Source organism: Nycticebus coucang, chromosome 11 (genome assembly GCF_027406575.1).
Source record: "Nycticebus coucang isolate mNycCou1 chromosome 11, mNycCou1.pri, whole genome shotgun sequence".
Classification (NCBI taxonomy): Eukaryota; Metazoa; Chordata; class Mammalia; order Primates; family Lorisidae; genus Nycticebus; species Nycticebus coucang.
Window position 1 is genome coordinate 120,406,598 of NC_069790.1, and position 24,271 is coordinate 120,430,868.

At 39.7% G+C, this 24,271-nt stretch overlaps 1 protein-coding gene across 1 annotated transcript in view; it reads right to left on the reverse strand.

Annotated features, from left to right (window-relative positions):
• GIMAP5 (GTPase, IMAP family member 5) overlaps positions 1 to 24,271 on the reverse strand; it is a 76,975-nt gene that overhangs the window by 48,853 nt on the left and 3,851 nt on the right. Inside the window, 1 exon segment of the mRNA XM_053609231.1 lies at positions 23,205 to 23,563. Coding sequence (XP_053465206.1) covers positions 23,205 to 23,563 — 359 coding nt within the window.

Below are 24,271 nucleotides of genomic sequence, written 5' to 3' on the forward strand. Positions count from 1 at the left end.
TGCTTTGGGTAGTATGGACATTTTAGCTATTTTTTTTTTTTCATTGTTGGGGATTCATTGAGGGTACAATAAGCCAGGTTACACTGATTGCAATTGTTAGGTAAAGTCCCTCTTGCAATCATGTCTTGCCCCCATAAAGTGTGACACACACCAAGGCCCCACCCACCTCCCTCCTTCCCTCTTTCTGTTCCCCACCAAAACCATAATTGTCATTAATTGTCCTCATATCAAAATTAAGTACATAGGATTCATGCTTCTCCATTCTTGTGATGCTTTACTAAGAATAATGTCTTCCACATCCGTCCAGGTTAATAAGAAGGATGTAAAGTCTCCATTTTTTTTAATGGCTGAATAGTATTCCATGGTATACATATACCACAGCTTGTTAATCCATTCCTGGGTTGGTGGGCATTTAGGCTGTTTCCACATTTTGGCGATTGTAAATTGAGCTGCAAGAAACAGTCTAGTACAAGTGTCCTTATGATAAAAGGATTTCTTTCCTTCTGGGCAGATGCCCGGTAATGGGATTGCAGGATCAAATGGGAGGTCTAGGTTGAGTGCTTTGAGGTTTCTCCATACTTCCTTCCAGAAAGGTTGTACTAGTTTGCAGTCCCACCAGCAGTGTAAAAGTGTTCCCTTCTCTCCACATCCATGCCAGCATCTGTAATTTTGACATTTTGTGATGTGGGCCATTCTCACTGGGGTTAGATGGTATCTCAGGGTTGTTTTGATTTGCATTTCTCTAATATATAGAGATGATGAACATTTTTTCATGTGTTTGTTAGCCATTCGTCTGTCGTCTTTAGAGAAAGTTCTATTCATGTCTCTTGCCCATTGATATAAGGGATTGTTGGCTTTTTTCATGTGGATTAATTTGAGTTCTCCATAGATCCTAGCTATCAAGCTTTTGTCTGATTGAAAATATGCAAATATCCTTTCCCATTGTGTAGGTTGTCTCTTTGCTTTGGTTATTGTCTCCTTAGCTGTACAGAAGCTTTTCAGTTTAATGAAGTCCCATTTGTTTATTTTTGTTGTTGTTGCAATTGCCATGGCAGTCTTCTTCATGAAGTCTTTCCCAGGCCAATATCTTCCAGTGTTTTTCCTATGCTTTCTTGGAGGATTTTTATTGTTTCATGCCTTAAGTTTAAGTCCTTATCCATCTTGAATCAATTTTTGTGAGTGGGGAAAGGTGTGGATCCAGTTTCAGTCTTTTACATGTAGACATCCAGTTCTCCCAACACCATTTATTGAATAGGGAGTCTTTCCCCCAAGGTATGTTCTTGTTTGGTTTATCAAAGATTAAGTGGTTGTAAAATGTTAGTTTCATTCTTGGTTTTCAATTCGATTCCAAGTGTCTATATCTCTGTTTTTGTGCCAGTACCATGCGGTCTTGAGCACTATGGCTTTGTAGTACAGACTAAAATCTGGTATGCTGATGCCCCCAGCTTTATTTTTGTTACAGAGAACTGCCTTAGCTATACAGGGTTTTTTCCGGTTCCATACAAAACGCAGAATCATGTTTTCCAAATCTTGAAAGTACGATGTTGGTATTTTGATAGGAATGGCATTGAATAGGTAGATTGCTTTGGGAAGTACAGACATTTTAACAATGTTGATTCTTCCCATCCATGAGCATGGTATGTTCTTCCATTTGTTAATATCCTCTGCTATTTCCTTTCTGAGGATTTCATAGTTTTCTTCATAGAGGTCCTTCACCTCCTTCGTTAGGTATATTCCTAGGTATTTCATTTTCTTTGAGACTATGGTGAAGGGAGTTGTGTCCTTAATTAGCTTCTCATCTTGACTGTTATTGGTGTACACAAAGGCTACTGACTTGTGGACATTGATTTTATATCCTGAAACATTACTGTATTTTTTGATGACTTCTAGGAGTCTTGTGGTTGAGTCTTTGGGGTTCTCTAAGTGTAAGATCATGTCGTCAGCAAAGAGGGAGATTTTGACCTCCTCTGCTCCCATTTGAATTCTCTTTATTTCCTTCTCTTGCCTAATTGTATTGGCTAGAACTTCCAGCACTACGTTGAATAGTAAAGGTGACAGAGGACAACCTTGTCTAGTTCCAGTTCTAAGAGGAAAAGCTTTCAGTTTTACTCCATTCAGTAAAATATTGGCTGTGGGTTTGTCATAGATAGCTTCAATCAGTTTTAGAAATGTGCCACCTATGCCTATACTCTTCAGTGTTCTAATTAGAAAAGGATGCTGGATTTTATCAAATGCTTTTTCTGCATCTATTGAGAGGATCATGTGATCTTTATTTTTGCCTCTGTTAATATGGTGGATAACGTTTATGGGCTTGCGTATGTTGAACCAGCCTTGCATCCCTGGGATGAAGCCTACTTGATCATGATGAATGACTTTTTTGATGATAAGCTGCAATCTATTGGCTAGGATTTTGTTGAGAATTTTTGCGTCTATATTCATGAGTGAGATTGGTCTGAAATTCTCCTTTTTGTTTGGGTCTTTTCCTGGTTTTGGTATCAGGGTGATGTTTGCTTCATAGAATGTGTTGGGGAAGATGCCTTCTTCCTCAATTTTTTGGAATAATTTCTGCAGTACAGGAATAAGCTCTTCCTTGAAGGTTTGATAGAATTCTGGAGTGAAGCCATCTGGACCAGGGCATTTTTTGGTTGGCATTTCTTGTTTCTTTGATCTCAGTGCTTGAAATTGGTCTGTTCAGGGGCTCTATTTCTTCCTGGCTGAGTCTAGGGAGAGGGTGTGATTCCAAATATTGATTCATTTCTTTCACATTGTCAAATTTCTGGGCATAGAGTTTCTGGTAGTATTCAGAGATGATCTCTTGTATCTCTGTGGGATCAGTTGTTATTTCCCCTTTATCATTTCTGATTGAGGTTACTAGAGATTTTACTTTTCTATTCCTCGTTAGTCTGGCCAATGGTTTATCTATTTTATTTATTTTTTCAAAAAACCAACTCCTTGTTTCATTCATTTTCTGAATGATTCTTTTGTTTTCAATTTCATTGATCTCTGATTTGATTTTGGATATTTCTTGTCTTCTACTGAGTTTAGGCTTAGATTGTTCTTCTTTTTCCAATTCCATAAGATCTCTTGTGAGATTGTTGATGTGCTCTCTTTCAGTTTTTCGAATGTAGGCATCTAAAGCGATGAATTTTCCTCTCAAAACTGCTTTTGCAGTATCCCACAGGTTTTGGTGGCTTGTGTCTTCATTGTTGTTATGCTCAAGGAAGTTAATGATTTCCTGTTTTATTTCTTCCTTCACCCATCTGTTATTCAACAGAAGATTGTTTAGTTTCCATGCCTTTGGGTGGGGTCGAGCATTTTTGTTAGAGTTGAGTTCCACCTTTAGTGCCTTATGGTCTGAGAAGATACAAGGTAAAATTTCAATTCTTTTGATTCTGTTGATATTTGTTTTGTGTCCTAGTATATGATCAATTTTGGAGAATGTTCCATGGGGTGATGAGAAGAATGTATATTCTTTATCTTTGGGATGGAGTGTTCTATATGCGTCTATCAAGCACAGTTGTTCTAGGGTCTCATTTAAGTATCTTATATCCTTGTTTTATTTCTGTTTAGAGGATCTGTCCAGCTCTGTAAGAGGAGTGTTAAGGTCCCCTGTTATGATGGTATTATCTGATATCATATTGCTCAGAATGAGTAAGGTCTGTTTCAAGAATCTGGGAGCATTTAAATTGGGTGCATAGATATTTAGAATTGAAATGTCTTCTTGTTGTAGTTTTCCCTTGACCAATATAAAGTGACCATCTTTGTCTTTTTTGACTTTAGTTGCTTTAAATCCACATGTATCTGAAAATAAGATTGCAACTCCTCTTTTCTTCTGCATTCCATTTGCCTGAAAAATTGTCTTCCAACCCTTCACTCGGAGCTTTAATTTGTCTTTTGAAGCCAGGTGTGTTTCTTGCAGACAGCAAATGGATGGCTTGTGTTTTTTAATCCAGTCAACCAATCTATGTCTCTTCAGTGGGGAATTCAAGCCATTAACATTTATTGAGATAATTGATAAATGTGGTAGTATTCTATTCATCTTATTTTGTGAAAGTCCATTGCTTAGTTTTAACTTTTGCATCAGTGTGGAGGTTTGGTTCTGTCCTTTAATTTCTGAGTTCTTACTTTGTTGCTGATCCATTGTGGTGGTCAGTGTGCAGAACAGGTTGAAGTATTTCCTGTAGAGCTGGTCTTGTTGTGGCGAATTTCCTCAATGTTTGTATATCCATAAATGATTTGATTTCTCCGTCAATTTTGAAGCTTGGCTTAGCAGGGTACAGAATTCTGGGCTGGAAATTGTTCTGCTTAAGTAGATTAAAGGTAGATGACCATTGTCTTCTTGCTTGGAAAGTTTCATTAGAGAAGTCTGCGGTCAATCTGATGGATTTGCCCCTGTAGGTCAACTGGTGCTTACCCCTGGCAGCTGGCAGAATCTTTTCTTTTGTCTTGACTTTGGACAGGTTCATCACAATGTGTCTTGGAGAAGCTCGGTTAGAGTTGAGGCGACCTGGGGTCCGACAGCCCTCTGAAAGCAGTGTGTCAGAATCTTTGGTGATATTTGGGAAATTTTCTTTTATAATATTCTCTAGTATGGCTTCCATTCCTCTGGGGCACTCTTCTTCCCCTTCTGGAATTCCTATAACTCGTATGTTGGAACGCTTCATAAAGTCCCATAATTCTGACAGTGAACGTTCTGCTTTCTCTCTCTTCTTTTCTGCCTCTTTTACTATCTGAGTTAGCTCAAAAACTTTGTCTTCTACCTCTGAAATTCTTTCTTCTGCATGGTCTAACCTGTTGCTGATACTTTCCATTGCATCTTTAAGTTCCCTGATTGACTGTTTCATTTCCTTCAGCTCTGCTATATCCTTTTTATATTCTTCATATCGTTCATCTCTTATTTGATTCTGTTTTTGGATTTCCTTTTGGTTATTTTCCACTTTATTAGCAGTTTCCTTCATTGTTTCCATCATTTCTTTCATTGTTTTCAACATGTGTATTCTAAATTCCCTTTCTGTCATTCCTAACATTTCTGTATAGGTGGAATCCTCTGCAGTAGCTACCTCATGGTCCCTTGGCGGAGTTGTTCTGGACTGGTTCTTCATGTTGCCTGGAGTTCTCTGCTGATTCTTCCTCATGAGTGATTTCTTTTATCTGTTTCCTTGCCCTAATTTTCCTTTCTCTTCCTCTTGCTCTTTAAATTCTCGTGCCTGTGGACTAAGGGTTACAGGACCAGAATGGTGAGAAGGTTTAAGAGCAAAAAAGGGATGAAAGAAAGGAGGACCGAGTGATAAGAAAAACAAAAAAAGAAAAATAGAGAAAGGAGAGGGGGTGGGTAAAAGGAATATTGACAAAAAGAAGAGAGGCACAGAAAAATGGAGACAGAGCAATATAGGTGTACAGTAGGGTACTTTGACACAACCTTAAAGAAAACCCACCTTCTGGGGGTGCCCAGTTGGGTGGTTCCCTTGAGGTCAGCAGCTCTTTGCTAACCTGATCAGACACAGTACCCCACCTCCACCAAGTAGAGAGGAAAGACAAAAATGCTGTAAATCAAACCAAAACAAGCAAACAGAAAACTTTACTGGATAAAATTGGGTGGAAAAACCAAATAATAGCGGTAGAAACACTAACAAAAATGAAGTTCTAATTATTGAAATAGGCAGCAATGGGAAATTATAATTAAACTAGAGAAATTGAGAAAGAAAAAGGATCTGTATGGAAAAGGTTGAACTTAAAACACAAAACAACAATCCACAACATCAAAATAAACAAAAAAAACAACCAAACCAAAAAAAAAAAAAAAAAGAAAACACAACCAAAACCAAAGCAGTATGTATATGTTATTGAATATTGTCTGGGCAACACGTGGTCTTCTGGGGTATGAGATGTTAATCACAGTTCTGATATGACTGGAGGCTGCTAGTTTCTCAAACCCCAGCAGGTAGACACCCTAATTCTCTCTTCAGCCCACTTAAAAGGCACTTTGAAGTTGTTCACTTACTGAGCAGAAGCTTTCTCAGGGAAGTGCTTGTCGCTGGAATCACTGCTGAAGTGGCTATCCACTTACCCTGTGTGTCAAAACTGGTCTCCCTCTGCCCCAAGGGTTAGGGCTGCAAGGCGGCTCAGACCCCGCCCTTAGGCTACTCGGTCGCTGGGTTACCAGCTCCCACCCAATTCCAGCTCTGCGACCCTGAGGGCGGAGCTTGCCGGGGCAGATTGCTCACAATGTCTGCCTGTGACTCAGAGCCAAACACTATTAGCTCCGTCTGGCTCAGCGGCTCAGACTCGGGCCCTAGACAAAGGCCAAAGTTCTCCGCACTCCCACTCAGGCTCTCCCCAAGGCAGTTCAGCTGAGTGCCAAGTCCAAAGACACCAAAACAGATCACAGGTAAGGCCTTTCTGGTTTGCAGTCTCGCTGCTACTGAACTTACAGTTGCGGGCAGGTTTAGACGGATTGAACACATGTGACCATTTGCCAGTTTTCCACTGTTTTAGTCCTCCTCTTGGGGTCCAGAAGTCTCTCGCTGACTCCCTGTATCCTCTCAGGGGTGATGATAGGCAGATCCCACCAGCCAGAGAAGCCTGGAGTCCTATATCCCCAGACTCACGGTTCCCAGATGCAAGGAAGCTGTTACTCGGCTGCCATCTTGCTCCGCCTCCAGTATGGACATTTTAACAATGTTGATTCTTCCCAGACGTGAGCATGGTATGTTTTTCCATTTATTAACATTCTCGGCTATCTCTTTTCTTAGAGTTTCATAGTTCTCTTTATATAGATCTTTCTGGTTATGTCTCTGACAAAGGTTTAATAACCAGAATCCACAGAGAACTCAAACGCATTAGCAAGAAAAGAACAAGGGATACCATCACAGCCTGGGCAAGAGAATTGAGAAGAAACTTCTCCAAAGAAGAGAGGCGAGCAGCCTTCAGACATATGAAAAAATGCTCATCATCTTTAATCATCAGAGAAATGCAAATCAAAACTACTTTGAGATATCATCTAACTCCAGTGAGACTAGCCTATATCACAAAATCTCAAGACCAGAGATGTTGGCGTGGATGTGGAGAAAGGGGAACACTTTTGCATTGCCGGTGGGAATGCAAACTGATACATTCCTTTTGGAAAGATATATGGAGAACACTTGGAGATCTAAAAATAGATCTGCCATTCAGTCCTGTAATTCCTCTGCTGGGTATATACCCAGAAGACCAAAAACCACATCATAACAAAGATATTTGTACCAGAATCTGTATTGCAGCCCTATTCATAATTGCTAAGTCATGGAAGAAACCCAAGTGCCCATCGATCCACGAATGGATTAACAAACTGTGGTATATGTACACCATGGAATACTATGCAGGCTTGAAGAAAGATGGAGACTTTACCTCTTTCATGTTTACATGGATGGAACTGGAACATATTCTTCTCAGTAAAGAGTCTCAAGAACGGAAGAAAAAATATCCAATGTATTCACCCCTACTATGAAACTAACTTGGGGGACCTTCACATGCAAGCTATAACCAAGTTACAACCTAAGAACAGGGTGAAGGGGGAAAGCGTGGGGAGGGAGGTGGCTGGTGGGGAGAGGGAGGGGGATTGAAAGGATCACACCTGTGGTTCATCTTACAAGGGTACATGTGAGCCTTGGCAAATGTGGAATGTAAATGTCTTGGCAAAGTAACTAGGAAAATGCCAGGAGGGCTATGTCAACTAATGAGATGAAAATGTGTCAAATATTCTATGAAACAAGTGTATGGTGCCCCATGATCATATTGATGTACAAAGCTATGATTTAATAAAAAAAAAATCCTAGCCAATAGATTACAGCTTCTCATCAAAAAGTCATACATCATGTTCAAGTAGATTTCATCCCAGGGATGCAAGGCTGGTTAAACATATGCAAGTCCATGAACGTTATTCACTGTATCAACAGAAGCAAAAACAAAGACCATATGATCCTCTCAATAGATGCAGAAAAAGCATTTGATAAAATCCAGCATCCTTGTCTAATTAGAACACTGAACAGTATAGGCATAAAGGGTACATTTCTTAAACTGATCAAGGCCATCTAAGACAAACCCACAGCTAATATTTTACTGAGTGGAGTAAAACTGAAAGCTTTTCTACTCAGCATTGGAGCCAGACAAGGTTGTGTTCTATTGCCACTACTATTCAACATAGTTCTGGAAGTTCTAGCCAAAACAATCAGGCAACAGAAGGAAATTAAGGGCATTGAAATGGGGAAAGAGGGGGTCAAACTCTCCCTCTTTGCTAATGATATGATTGATATGATCTTATACCTAGAGAACCTCAGAGACTCAACCACAAGACTCCTGGAAGTCATCAAAAGATACAGTAATGTCTCAGGAGATAAAATAAAGGTCCACAAATCAGTAGCTTTTGTATATGCCAATAGCAGCCAAGATGAGGATCTAATTAAGGACACAATCCCTGTCACAGTAGCTTCAAAGAAAATGAAATACCTGGGGATATACATAATAAAAGAGGTGAAGGAACTCTATAAAGAAAATTATGAAACCCTAAGAAAAGCCATAGCAGAAGATATTAACAAATAGAAGAACATACCATGCTCATGGCTAGGAAGAATCAATATTGTTAAAATTTCTATACTCCCAAAGCAATGTACAGATTCAAAGCCATCCCCATTAAAATACCAACATCATACTTCAAGACTTGGAAAAAACAATTCTTTGTTTTGTATGGAACCAGAAAAAAATCCATATAGATAAGGTAATTCTTAGTAATAAAAACAAAGCTAGGGCATCAGCCTACCAGACTTTAGCCTATGCTATACAGCCATATTGACCAAAACAGCATGGTATTGGCACAAAAATAGAGACATAGACATGGAGAACCCAATAGAAAACAAGCAGATGAAACTAAAATCTTACAGCCACTTAATCTTTGATAAAACAAAAAAGAACATACACTGCGGGAAAGAATCCCTATTCAATACATGGTGTAGAGAGAACTGGATATCCACATGTAAAAGACTGAAACTGGACCCGCACCTTTTTCAACTCATAAAAATTGATTCAAGATGGATAAAGAACTTACATTTAATGTATGAAACAATAAAAATCCTCAAAGAAAACATAGGAAAAACACTGGAATATATTGGTCTGGGGAAAGACTTCATGAAGAAGACTGCTGTGGCAATTGTAACAACAACAAAAATAAACAAATGGGACTTAATTAAACTGAAACACTTCTGTACAGCTAAGGAGACAACAACCAATGCAAATGGACAACCTACACAATGAGAAAGGATATTCGCACATTTTGAATCAGGCAAAAGCTTGATAACTGGGATCTATAGAGAACTCAAATTAATCCACATGAAAAAAGCCAACAATCCCATATATCAATTGGCAAGAGACATGAATAGAACCTTCTCTCGAGAAGACAGATGAATGGCTAGCAAAAATATGAAAAAAATGCTCATCGTCCCTAATTATTAGAGAAATGCAAATCAAAACCACCCTGAGATATCATCTAACCCCAGTGAGAATGGCCCATATCACAAAATATCAAAACTGCAGGTTCTGGTGTGGATGTGGAGAGAAGGGAACACTTACATGGCTGGCGGGACTAGAAACTAATGCAACCTTTTTGGAAGGAAATATGGAGAACCCTCAAAGAACTCAAACTAGACCTCCCATTTGATTCTGAAGTGCCATTACTGGCCATCTACCCAGAAGAAAAAAAAAATCCTTTTACCAAAAGAACACTTGCACTAGACCAGCAGTTCTCAACCTGTGGGTCGTGACCACTTTGGAGGTCGAACAACCCTTTCACAAGGGTTGCCTAAGAGTCCAGAGGTCCTCAAACTTTTTAAACAGGGGGCAGTTCACTGTCCCTCAGACCACTGGAGGGCTGGACTATAGTTAAAAAAAAAAAAACTATGAACAAATTCCTATGCACACTGCACATATCTTATTTTGAAGTAAAACAAAATGCAAACAAATACAATCACACCGCATCATGTGGCCCACGGGCCATAGTTTGAGAACCCCTGCCCCATCCTGCGTATCAGATATTTACATTATGATTCATAACAGTAGCAAAGTTACGGTTATGAAGTAGCAACAAAAATAATTTTATGGTTGGGGGTCACCACAACATGAGGAACTGTATTAAAGGGTCACAGCATTAGAAAGGTTGAGAACCACTGCCTAGACTATTTATCATGGCTCAATTTACAATTGCTAAAATGTGGAAACAGCTTAAATGCCCACCAACCCACCAGGAATGGATTAACAAGCTGTGGTATATGTATACCATGGAATACTAGTCAGCCATTAAAAAAAGATGGAGACTTTACATCTTTGTATTAACCTGGATGGAAGGGGAACATATTATCCTTAGCAAAGCATCACAAAAATGGAGAAGCAAGAATCCTATGTATTCAATTCTGATATGAGGACAATTAATGACCTAGTACACGGTGGGGGGTGGGGCAAGGGGAAAACATAGGAGGGAAGGGAGTGGGGGGGGTCACAGTGTGTGATACACCAACATTACCATCTGCAACCAAAGATCCACAAGCTTAGAACTTCCTGTCATGAATAATGTTTCTGATCTCACTGAGGTATATTCTGACCAGGCTGATGTCACTTTGTGTCATTACATCAGAAATTCTTGGTCCATGAGCCATAAATCAGTTATACATGTGTTGATGTATTTTCTTATCAGCCTTCAGGAAGGAGGGGACATCCTGTCCAAAACCCCCAAGGTGGCTGGAGGGGGTCACAGTGTGTGATACACCTTTTGGGGGTGGGACACAATTACTAGAGGGAATTTACCTAATGAATGCAAGCAATGTAACCTGGTTCTTTGTACCCTCAATAAATCCCCAAGAATAAAAAAATAAAGAAAAGCCATCCAAATTGGAAAAGAAGAAATCAAATTATCCCTATCCACTGATGACATGATGTTTTATTGAGAAAAACCTCAAGAGTCTACAAAAACATTCTCACGTTTGGTTAATGAGTTCAGTAACTTTTCAGGGCACAAAATCAACATTTAAAAAATCATTACCATTTCTATACACCAATAATGATCTAGCTGAGAACCAACTAAAAAAGGCAATCTCATTTACAATAGCTACAAAAAAAGGAAAGGAAAAAACTCTCCTAGGAATATTTAACCAAGGAAGGGGAAGACCTCCAGAAGGACAGCTACAGAATACTAATTAATTAAATTGTAGATGATACAAACAAACGAAAAACATGTCATGCTCATGGATCAAAAGAATTAATAACATCAAAATAACCATACTTCCTAAAACAATCTACAGATTTGATACAATTACTATCCAAATAGTAATGTCACTTTTCACAGAATTAGAATAAACAATCTTAAAGTTCATTTGGAATCAAAAAGGAGCCCAAACAGCCAAAGCAATGCTGAGTGAAAAGGACAAAGCTGAAGGCATCACATTACCTGACTTCAAATTATACTACAAAGCTATCGTAACCAAACCAGCATGGTACTGTTTTAAAAACAGACACCTGGATCAATGGAACAGAATAGAAAACCTAGATATAAAGGCAAATATTTACAGCCAAATGACTTTTGACAAAGCTGACAAGAACACATTGAGGAAAGGACACCTTTGTCATTAAATGGGGCTGGGAAAGTTTGATTGCTGTGTACAGAAAAATGAAATGTGACCAGTATTTCATCATACATAAAAATCAACTAAATGTGAATTAAAGATTTAGACTTAATACCTAAAAATATTTAAAAAACTACAAAAAATATGGAGAAAACTCCATCAGCTATTGGTCTGAGCAAAGAATTCATAACCTACACAATAAAAATAGACAACTGGCACTTAATTAAACCAAAAAGTTTCTGCATAAAAAAGAAATAATCAACAAAATGAGTAGAAAACCTGGAGAATGGGAGAAAATATTTTCAAACTATGCATTCAATAGACGACTGTTAGCCAGAATTTATAGGGAGTTCAAGCAACTCTATAACAAGAATTCCCAATAATCTCTTTAAAAAGTGGTCAAAGGACATGAATAGACATTTTTCAAAAGAAGATGTACACATGGCCAGCATGTATTTTGAAAAAGTGCTCAAAATCACTAATCATCCAAGAAATACAAAATAAAGTCACAATGAGATACCATCTTACATAAGTCAGAATGGTTGTTATTAGAAAAGCCAAAATAGCAGATGTTGGTGGGAATATGGAGAAAAGGGAACACTTATACACTGCCGGTGGGAATGTGTGTTAATACAACATCTACAGAAAACACTATGGAAATTTCTCAAATAATTACAAATAGAACTACTGTTTGATCCAGTAATCCCATTACAGTGTATCTAGTCAAAGGGAAGGAAATCATTATAACTAAAAGATAGCTGCACTATTATGTTTCTCATAGCAGTGTTTGAAATAGCAAAGACATGGCATCTACCTAAGCATTCACCAACAGATAATTGCATAAAGACAATGTGGTATAGACAATAGAGTACTATTCGGCCATAAAAACAATAAAACCGTGTCTTCTGCAGCAACATGGATGGAACTGGAGACTGTTATCTTAAGTGAAACAAGTCAGACACAAAAAGAGAAATATCACATGTTCTTGTTCATAAGTGGGAGCTAAATAATGTGTACACTTGGACATGGCATGTGGAATGGCAGACAATGGAGACCAAAAGTATGAGGGAATGCAAGGGAGTGGACAATGAGAAATTATGTAACGGTACAATGTCCTTATTCAGGTGATTGGTTCCCTAAAAGCCCTAACTTTACCACTATACAATCTACACATCTAACAAAACTATTTCATGAAGTTATACACATTTTAAAAAGACAAATTCTAACAACTCTAAAGAGATAGAAGACAAAAGAAATATATTTCTCAGGGGAGAATGTGATTGGCCTTGTGTATACAAGCACAGGAGAGCTATCCTTAAAAGGGGAACAAGACAATGGAATCAATTATGCAACAGTAAGGATAATTACCATTCCAGAACAATATAACCTAAACAAACAAAGACCTCTCAGTTCCTCCCTAAGATAGACAAACAAAGGCAAGTCCAAAAGAACCACAGGAATGTACAGCATGTCTTTAATTTTAAAGTGAGTCACTTAAAGAAAGGCGAGGATTACATTTGTTTCTGTGGCTAAAGCTTGGCTAAAAGGTATATATTATTCTGTTAACTGTTGGGGTGGGAGAAGAAACTGATAAAAAAGAAATACAGTATTTATTTCAAATACTTTTAAACTACCACACCTTTAAGAAGTGTTCTTTATTGGGTTATAGAGATCACTGCAAATAGGAAAGTTCTCTGTTATGGTCTACATTTGTAACAACCACTATATTTAGGCTGAATGCTTTCACAATGAAGCAATGTGTAGATGAAAATTTCACATTAAAGAAGTATTAGAAATGAAAACAATCTAAAAAATCATCTGGGATACCTTTTTAAAAATTGGGGAAAGAAACAGCACGCTGAACCTAAAGTAAGGAAGATGAAGGACGTACTAAAGAAAAGAAATCATTGAAAACAGAAAGCCAAGAAAAAAAAAAACACACAAGAGTGAAAACAAATAAAACTAAAAATACGTTCACTGAAAATGATAAATAATAGCCAGGCATTGTGGCAGGCGCCTATAGTCCCAGCTACTTGGGCAAGAGAACTGCTTAAGCCCAAGAGTTTGAGGTTGTTGTAATCTGTGACGCCACGGCACTCTACCCAGGGCGGCAGCTTGAGATTCTGTCTCAAAAAAAAAAAAAAGAAAAGAAAGAAAATGATAAATAAAATTGATAAGCCGCTACCTACATAAATCAATAAAATGGGCAAAAATACACTTTACAAATTCTCAATATCACAAATGGAAGTAAAAATATCACTACAGATTTTACAAATGCTAAAGGATAACCACAGCTTTATGGGGTTTTGAAGACAGGGAAGCAGAGTATAAGGACATGTGTATCATCACATTAATGCTCAGCAAAGGGAAGTCAGTACAGAAGGATCTTAATTAAGTGGACAAGACAACCCATTCTGTGCAGTCTCTTTGTCCCACTACACTTCTCCTTGCCCAGTAGGCTCACTGCATGGTGGAAGGGATGGAGGTTTTGCATAAACTCGACAATAAGGGCTCCCACTCACTGAGCCCATTCCTGTTCTGAACAGGAAACTCAGTTTACAGCAACCTGGGCTCACTTTTATGGAATTCACTGGTCTCACCCTGTTACTTTCTATAAAACTGTAAAATCTGGCCTGATATAAGAGTGGAATGGCTTTTTACTTTTTAAAGAGAATCACGTCCAGCTCAAGCTGAGTGTCAACACTTTGTAGTGCTGGAGCAAGGTTCTTTGAGAGGTGCCATATGCTACATTCTGGAGATCAGTCCAAATCTGATTTCTCACATAGCTGGAATTCTTGTCTGGAAATTCAGGATTCAGGTCTGGAAGCCAACATGTGTTAATGGGAGTGGATCTTCTCACTATCGATCCTAATGAGCTACATGGAATTGTGTCTTCTCTTTCCCACAGTTTTGGGTTCTGCTGGTTTAGAGTCCTTGGTTCCCAAAAAAGGAAAGCTTCTCTCAGTGAACACAATGTTTTCTTAATAATATAGGAATGTTCAGGTTATGTATTTTTCTCGAGTGAGCTTTGATAGAATCAAGAAATGTCTCTATTTTATCAAAGTTGTTGAATTTATTGGCCTATAGTTGTTCATGATATTCTCTTATTATTATCTTAATTTATATAGATTCTGTAGTGATATCACCTCTTACTCCTGATCATTGGTAGTTTGTATCTACCCCATGGTTTTTCTCATCTTTCTAGCTAGAAGTTTATCAATTTTAGTGATCTTTTCATAGAAGCACCTTTGGGTTTTATCAATTTTACTGTTCTTCTGTTTTCTGTTTTATTGACTTTCATCTTAATCTTTATTTCCTTTTGTGTGCTTACTTTGAGTTAAATTGCTCATTTTTGTAGTTTGTTAATGTGAAAACAGATGTCACTGATATAAAATTTTTCTTTTTTTCTGCTGCAAACATATAGTGCTATAAATAGACCTCTAATATAGTGTTAGCTGGACCTCAAAAACTTTGATTTGCTATGTTTTTTACTCATTTAAGACACTTCCTAATTTTTCTCTTTTGGCCCACAGCTTGCTTTAAAGCATGTAATTTTGATTTCAAATATTTGGGAATTTTTCCAGATATATATTTATTATTGATTTCTAACTTGGTTTCATTACTGTCAGAGGATAGACATGGTGTTACTTTAATGCTTTTACTTTATTGAGAATTTTTGTGGCTGCAGTATAGTAAATATACCATGTATACTTTAAAATGAGGGGTAATCTGCCATTGTTGAGTGGAATCTTCTACCAATATTAATTAGATTCCTTGGGTTGATAGTGTGACAAGACTCCTGTATACTTACTGATTTCTGTCTATGTGTTTGAAAGAGGAGTATTGAAATCTCCAACTGTAATTTTGGATTCATTTACTTCTTGTAGCATCAAATTTTGCTTCATATATTTTGCAACTCTGTCATTAGAGGCAGTTTAGGATCGTTATGTCCTCTTGATTAATTGACCCTTTTCTCATTATGAATTACATTTTTTTTTCCTGGAAATATTGTTTGCTCTTAAATCTACTTTGGCATTAGGACAGCCACTTTGGCTATCTTTTATTAGTGTTATGGTGGCATATGTCTTTCCATCCCTTTTCTTTTAAGATATTTGTGTCTTTATATTTATAGTGGCTTTCTTGCATACAGTAGTATCTTCCTTTTAAAACCCAGTCTGACAATCTTCTTTTAATTGGGGCTGTTTAGATACTTTGCATTTCATGTAATTAGTGATGTAGCTGGGTTTAAATCTATCATCTTGCTATTAGTCCCATCTGTTTTTTATTCCCCTTTTCTTATTTTTCTGCCTGATTTTGGAATCAACATTTTTACGATTTCATTTTTATCTTTTTTGTTGGTCTATTAGCTACTATGGGTGGAAATTTGTGAGGCTGAGGATGAGGACTATAAGTTGAAAGAATTGTTTTTTTTGAAGTATTTGTTTGATTTGATTTGATGTAATGATTTTCTGATTACAGGATGTGGATTGCAAGGCAAAGGATAAAGGACTAATGGGGAAGGTGAATTTGGGGAAAGTATGTCTGTAGGAAGACCACAATGCCTATATCATGGGCCCCAAAAGTTTGTGGAAAATGGCAGCAAAGGCCTTGGAGAAACAGGGAATGTCTAACTAAGGCCTGACCTTTCTCCACAGAAAGCCTGTACAAAGGTCTCTGAAGGCTAAATGAGCTGTTGCAACATGCACTGAGAATAGAGCGAGCAGCTGACTCTCAGATAAGAGGAAAGCCTAGTGGGATTGATAAGGGGAAAAGTCCCTTTCTCCCTTGTTCTGATATGGGTACCGTGACAGCCTGTCTGCCATGCAGGGACCCGTAGACTCAACTGCCTCCTATGGAAACCGCATGTGTAGTCAAACCTGTCACTACTTTCATATCTTACTTCAAAGTCCAGTTCCTTGTTCGTTAAACTCCACTCCACTTCCTTAGTTTGTAATTAGAACAGAATGAAAGAGTAAAGATTATAAAAGTTAGCTAAAGAGTAGCTTAGTTGAAATTGCAAAATGCCGAAAGAATGACAGCATAGAGTGTGGGGTTTTTGTTCCCTTTATGATAATTCATGTGCAGAGTTAAATGATAATATGTACAATAAATATGGAACAAACCCAGAGTAGGGGCCTTCACTATTCCTCATATTGATGGCCTTATTCCCCTGGACCAACTCTTTAAATCTTACTTTGTCTCTTGTGTCTTTATTTCTTTCATCCTTTTGTCACCAACAAGCATTGGGGTTACCTGTGAGCTGTGTTGGGGCTGGACCCCTACACACTACAACTCCTTTTTTTGTTCTATTTTTAGTAGCTGCTTTGGAGTGTGTCCTATACCTCTTTAACTTATCATAGTCTAGTAAAGTACTATTAAACTACTGCACACACAGGAGAAGAACCTTATAATAATGTATGTTCAATTTCCCCTCCAGAATTTTGAGTTATCCTTGTCACACAGTTGACATCTGCACATAATAATCCCATAACAATCACAAGTGATCAGTACCAGATGGTGCCTGTGGCTCAACGAGTAAGGCGCCGGCCCCATACTCCAGAGGTGGCAGGTTCAAACTGGGCCCCGGCCAAAAAAAAGAAAAAAAAACCCCAAGTGATCAGTACCAGGAAGTGACACTGCCAGAGACAAGCAGGAGAACTTGGTTTCAGGAGCTCTGACACAGGGAGCAATAGGAGTGCAAGCCTATTTCTGGAGTGATTTTGACTTTCTAGGTTCACCAGTGAAATGTAAGTTAGAGACACTTGAGAATAAATTTGGCAACCTTATTCACCACTTGACACAGACTAATCAAGGGTGGCACTATGAGACACAGGTGATGCTCGTCCTGGCAAAACACACAGCCCTTCATTCTAGGTCTTCCAAATCCCCCGCTCACCCTGCTGCATACCAGAGTATACATAAAGGATGCCATAAATGTTTAGCCATTCAGTGATTGCAATAGTGAGAACAGAATCTTCCAAGCAGATTCAGAATCTGGAGAGTTATAAAAAGACTACTTTTCAGTAACACCACCAGCCCTCAATGGCTTTGAATTTTTGTTTTCAACAATTTCTATTCTTTTGTTCATATCTTCTTTCTGCTTTACTTCTTGGCATCGTTTTTTACAGCCCTTGAACTTCATTCTTATTCATATATAAATGTTTGCACCAATTTATTAGAAATTATGTTTAAAAGATCATAAGATGACTTTTCAGAGCAAATCTACAGGAAGTCTGTGATCTGCAAATAATGTTAGCCTATTTCCCAGAAACTTCTCATATTGTGAGAATGAGATAGTTGGTTATAAATTTATCTGGGTACAGCCTGCCTCCCTGCTTCAGCCATAGCCACTTCCTCTCTCACCTCTTCCACCTTTTGACTTGACCACCACATATAGTTGTGGTCACTTCACAAGATAGAAAGGTCATGTTGCAGGGGCCATATCTGCTATCTTGTACATGGGACAGTGCTCTAAATGGACGGACTGAGGGAGAGTTTGGGAATAGAATAAATATCCCATGCAGACCTCAAAATCCTGGACTGTGGTCAGGGCCTTCTTTGGGCATCTCTTCAGAGAGGTGTTGTGTCAAAGGTGCAGCATGAGAATATTCCTCTGAGTGTTTACCTGGAGAAGAGGCCAAATTAAGGATGTTACAGCTCCTTCTTGAGCTGGGTGATGTAACCAGTAGGTGAATACTTGTTGCTTTGCCTGTCTCTGCCTTTTAGAATCCTGACAATGGAGTTTTAAAAGCCTAAACAGCTTATAAAAGAAACTTAGCAGGTTAGTTATCAAAATGATTTTTGATTATTGCTTATTTTGAACCAACAGCAACTTTAAGTTTATATTAGAATTTCTCTATTTCTATGTTGTGAATGGGCATAATAAGTTCTGTGCAAATACAAATATGTAAAATTATTTTGCATTTTTTAGCATATTTTACTTACATTTAATAAGAGTTCAGAGATTTCAGAGTTAAAATACCATTTAGCCATATGCTAACCATTCTGTAAAGTGAACTAACATGTATGGTAGACCATACACATCCTTTCTTTCTGCAAGCCTTATTAAATTAAGGGTAATGACGTTAAATAGGGTACAAAACCACCATGTCTCAGAGAACTTGGGATTATGAACACCAGTGATAAGAGATTTAACCATACTTTGGACATCAGAGAGAGATGAGGATGCATCCCAAATCAATGTGAGCCCAGACAACCAAGAAGAACTGACATTTGAGAAAAGACTTCAACATGGAGAGAAAGAAGAGATGAAAATACAATTTAAAGGTAGAAACTGAGGTGGCCACAGGGGTTGACTGTAATGTCTTGGGGAGGTTTAGGCTCAGAAACATAACTATAATGCAGCTGTGGGGCTGAAAGTGTGGATTGGTGACAATCTGATCATGAAATAATTGACCCCATAATCACTTCCCTCTAATTCAGGACTACACATTTCATGGTATTTCTTCCTAGATAGGCCATTAGAGGATTCTTATATTTAATAAATACTAGAATGTCCTAGAGAAAACCCTGCACATTCTGGTATTTAGAGTTGCCTCAGCATAACAACCTTTGCCTGCTCTAGCACCTCTGGTGAAGCCTGTTGTCTATATCATCAACCATTGCAGAGCTTCCAGCCATCTTTCCTAAGAATTTACTCTTAAATATGGAAATACAACCAAGAAGAACTGACATTTGAGAAAAGACTTCAACATGGAGAGAAAGAAGAGATGAAAATACAATTTAAAAAAAGCCCAAACCCTGAAGGGAACTGTTAATTCAGGAAACAAAAACAGGAAAAACCAAACAAACAAACAAAATTAAACCTCTCATTTAGGTACTCAGATTATTAACCTTTCCACTGAAATTATCTAAAAATATGGAAAATGTTATATAGGTATTCTTGGTGAGTGGGTTAAGAAAGTAATCCTTCTTGCATGGCATGGAGCTGAGTAAAGGTAGAAACTCAGGTGGACAGCCGTTGGATATCACTCTCAGGATGTCTTGCCAAACACAGAGAATGTCAGCTTTGCTTTTTAAAGCCATACTGACATGAAAATGGGAGGGCTCATTCAAGGGAGAATGTAGTAGGCATATTCCTACCAAAAGACCAGAAAGGCTGCTCCCTCGATGAAGGGTAATCTAGAAGTTAGTGACTTTTAGTTAGTGAAATACAAATATTTATTTTTAAAAGTCCAGAGTTTAGCTACTATGAAATGTTATCATTCATAGGTGATATAATGAAAAAAGAATAGCAAACCTACACATTCATATGTGATATAATCACCTACACATTCATAAGAATGATAAAACAAAACTATAGTCCAGAAAGAAGGAGGGAAGAGGAGAGAGAGGAAAGGGGAGCAGTGAGGGGAGGGGGGAGGCAAGGAGGTGGGAGGGTATTGGGTGGGACTTCACCTGATGTGCATAATGCAATGATACATTTCAAAACTATTAAGAGTAGAGTATAATTGTCTTACCACAACAAATAAGTGGTTATGGTAACAAGTTTGATGTAAGCTTTCCACATTGTATATCAAAGTAGCACATTATACCCCATAAGTGCGTTAATGTACACAGTTAAGATCTAATAAAAAGAAAAGTCCAGAGTTTAAGGAGCTAAATGATAGATGCTCAAAAAAGAACACAAGAGAAAAAGGTAGAGGAAATATTAAGGTGACAATGTTTGAATTTTTTCTGAATTGATGAGATTCACCAACCCACAAACAAAAAATCTAACAAATCCCAAAGAAGAAAATTAAGAACTTAAGACATAATAGGCAAACTATGAAACGTCATAACAAAGAAAAGACCTTAAAAGTTTCCTGGAAGAACAAGCAGATGACCTTCAAGGGAGAGATGTTTATAATTATGCTGATTTCTTAGCAGTAACAAAGTTAGAAAGCAGTGGAAGCATATTTTAAATGTGCTGAGAGAAAAGAACAGTCAACCCTAAAATGAGTATAGTTTCAGAGAGATTTCCTCACCTAATCCACACATCTCCTCTGGAAACACCCTCACAGAAACATTATGCTTTCCCAGCTTTCTAGAAGTTTCTTAATCCAGACAAGTTGGTATTGAAAATTAAGCCCACAAAGCCACTCCTTGTCAGTTGGGCATCCACACGCACCTCCCTAAACCAACTTAATTTCCAAATAAAGACAAGAACAGGGTAGTAGTGCTGCCTAAGATGATACAACTATCTTGTGATTGAGATTTTAGGTGCTAGGGATTTTGGACCTTAGGGATTTAAACTTCAGGGATTTTGACTTTTCAGGATTTCAGCATTAGGGATTATGCATTCCAGATTCTATCATTTGAGATTTTCATCCAAACGGGGTTTGATCAATCACCTTCTGCTATGAGATCCCTGGAGAGCTCCTGCCCATGTTCCCATCAGTTTAGTCACTGCCACTTGGGAATTCCCTGGGTCTGTGCAGACCAAGAGCAAGAATCCAATGTTTCTCACTTGATTTGTGTTGAGGGTTGGAACCTTCCATTGCTCATACTGAGCCCTTTGCTATTCTTTTTTCATGTTTAATTTCACCAGTGGTCATCTTCTTTCTCAGCAGAGTGCCAGTGGCAGAGTTTTTCTATTTGTTCACTGACAAAGTACAAAGAAAAGTGAACAAGACCATACCAAGATTTCCTATCAAGGTATCTGCTGGGATTTGCTCATAACTCCTTACACCAAATGGCCTCTGCTGCTGAGGAAATCTCAAGTCTTAGAAGTTGACACTGGTGTTCCTATTGTGTTTGCAATGGCTTCTACAAGGGACTTGTTGGCCTCCCTCACTAATATGGGCTCAGTGGTTGCATATTATTTTCCTTTTTACTTGTTTCTTTAGTAATCAAGGTCATCAGTAACCTGAAAGTCTCTGGCTGTGAGGGCAGCAGTAGAGGATGGTGTAGGGCAGAGGTGTGGACTTACATGGTGATAGCAGAGATGAGCTGGAATTTGTGGGTGAGGGGGGTGGTGTTGAAGACACAGCAAGTGTGGGTGAAAGCATAAGAAGGAACAGTAGGGCAGACAATACAGGCTAACCTGCCTCATTTTATCTGGAATGGAGAGCTGACTCTCCCAGATATGACTGTATATCCCACCGTGGTTATTACCAACTCTCCATCTGCCAAGACCTGTTTGCCCTATTTCTTGAAGATGGAAATAAAGAAAAACTTCCAAACCTCTTCAATTTGTTTGATTTATCCTTGAGAAGATCTCCAGAACTTACTCATCTTATTTACACATTCACCTGTGAGTGTATAAGCCTCCCTGGAAGTAGACTTACCGTAGCCCCTCAAGAGCCTGGGAACTGAGCCTCTAGTTACACTCTCCTTGGACTTGCAGAGTCATCTGCATTCTAGCTTCTGAGAGGTCTGACTGGGGATGCATGAGGAGACGCCCCCTGCCAGTGCAGATGGAAGGTTCCACACTGCTATGTTCTCTCCTATGATCACCCACCAGAATGGGTGTTACTCTGCAGAGTTTTGCGGGCAGGGATGACAAAGAGTAACATCTGTGTTTGTTGGGCATATTAGACAGAGGAACAAGCATCTACAAATACCGACTTCATTGCACACCACATGGTCATCCATTAAGCCCAGGTGCACAGTACTGAGGCTCTGCTCCCTTTTGGTCCCATAGGGAATGTGGGGATTGGGAAGTCAAATGCTCCTCATCTGGTTTTTAAAACTTTTATTTAATATAAGTTTAAGCATGATTATATTACATCGTGTGCATTTGTTAGGTAAGGTACAAGTTGAAAGGCAGCCTGAGGTCTGTGGGAAATGAGCAAAAGCCACAGTGGTCATTTGGCTCCTGCAAGGGGAGAGCCTCCACCTGGGTTTTTGGTCCCTGGGCCCAGGGGTGGAGAGCAAGGAAGGTTTGGTGGGGGGGGGGGGGGTGCTGGCATACGCTCAAGTGTTCAGGTTAGGACCAGAACAGGGATGGCAGTCTCTAACCTCAGACGCAGAACTCTAGGAGCCACAGTCACATCAATAGTGCATTGATGGGTCAGGGTCACACTTACAAGGTCAGCTAGGTGTGACCTCAGGAAAGCCCTCACGCCGGCCCCTCCAGAACAGCTGGTAGAGCAGGAGCGCGCCCCCCAGAAGGAGGAGCACGCGCATCCACCAGCCGCTCCCGTGGGACTTGAGCCACTTCTGCCACTCCCACAGCCGGGCCAGCAGCCAGGACCCCTGGGCCCCGCGTATGCGGGCTGCCACCCTCTCCGCCACCCTCCGGAGCCGCTCCTCCGGGTAGGCCCAGTGCAGGGCCTGAGCCAGGCGGTACACATCGTTGGTGTAGTGCGTGTCCCCGTTCTCCCTGACCAGGGTCCCCACCAGCCCCAGCAGCTCCTCTACCTGGGCCTCCTGCTCCTGGCCACTGGCTCGGTTGTCAAAGGCCCAGACTCGGCCCCGACACTTGGCCACCAACTCCCGCAGGGCGCGGTTCTCCGTGCTACGCACATAATCCTGCAGGGAGCCGCCGGCCAGGTCCTCCTTCCTGGTGAAGACGATGACCATGCGCTCCAGGACGCCCTCCCCAAACATCACCCTCACAGTCCTCACCGCCTGCTGGTCCTGGGCGGTGAACCTGCCCAGCTGGGTCACCAGCAGCAGCGCGTGGGGACCCGGGGCGGAGAGCAGGTAGCAGCGACCTCTCTCCTCGCACTCGGGCTCTGCCTCGGGGATTTCACAACTGAAAATGTCCGGAGTGTCTATGATTTCCACCCGCCAGTTTTCCCACCACCGGACCCCGACGGCACAGGCTTTGGTGACAGACGTGGCTCCGAGCCTGGAGAGGAAGCGCCGCTGGCCCAGGATGCTGTTCCCGGTGGCGCTCTTGCCGGCTCCAGTCTTCCCCACCAGGATGAGCCTCAGCGTGGGCTCCTGCAGGGCCCGGCTGTCCTCTCTTGAACCTGTGACAAAATATGTATAACTTTACAGGAGATAAACCAGCTTCTCCGATAAACCAGCTTCTTCTTACCTTTTAGGAAAAAAGGGAAGTTACTCAGCCCTACTATGAAACTAATTTATAGCGAAAGCTATAATCCAGTTATTACCTAAGAATATGGGGTATGGGGAAAGGGAGGCGGGGATGGGTGAAGGGAGGGTAATTGGTGGAATTACACCTACAGTGCGTCTTACAAGGGTATATGTGAAACTTACTAAATGTAGAATATAAATGTCTTAACACAATAACTAAGAAAATGCCAGGAAGGCTATGTTAATCAGTGTGATGAAAATACGTCAAATTGTATATAAAACGAGTGTATGGTGCCCCATGATTGCATTAATATACACAGCTATGATTTAATTTAAAAAAAAAATGAAAGAAAGAAAGAAAAAAGAAAAAAAGGGAAGAATAGAGCTTTGAGCTCCATGGCCGTCATTTCCCTCTGTACGTAGATTGTCTGTGTGCACCCGCAGGTTCTCCAACCTTGGCTGAACATTTCAGAAAATGTCCCCTTAGAATTTCAGGCCATTACCTCATCCTACATCATCTCTGGTCATCTACAGACGGCCAGACCCTTTTCATACCTCACCACTTAAATGGACTCTGTAATATTCTCCAAGATACCAGGAAGAAAGGCAGTGGAGGGGAGGGAGGGTGTGGGGTGGTTGAG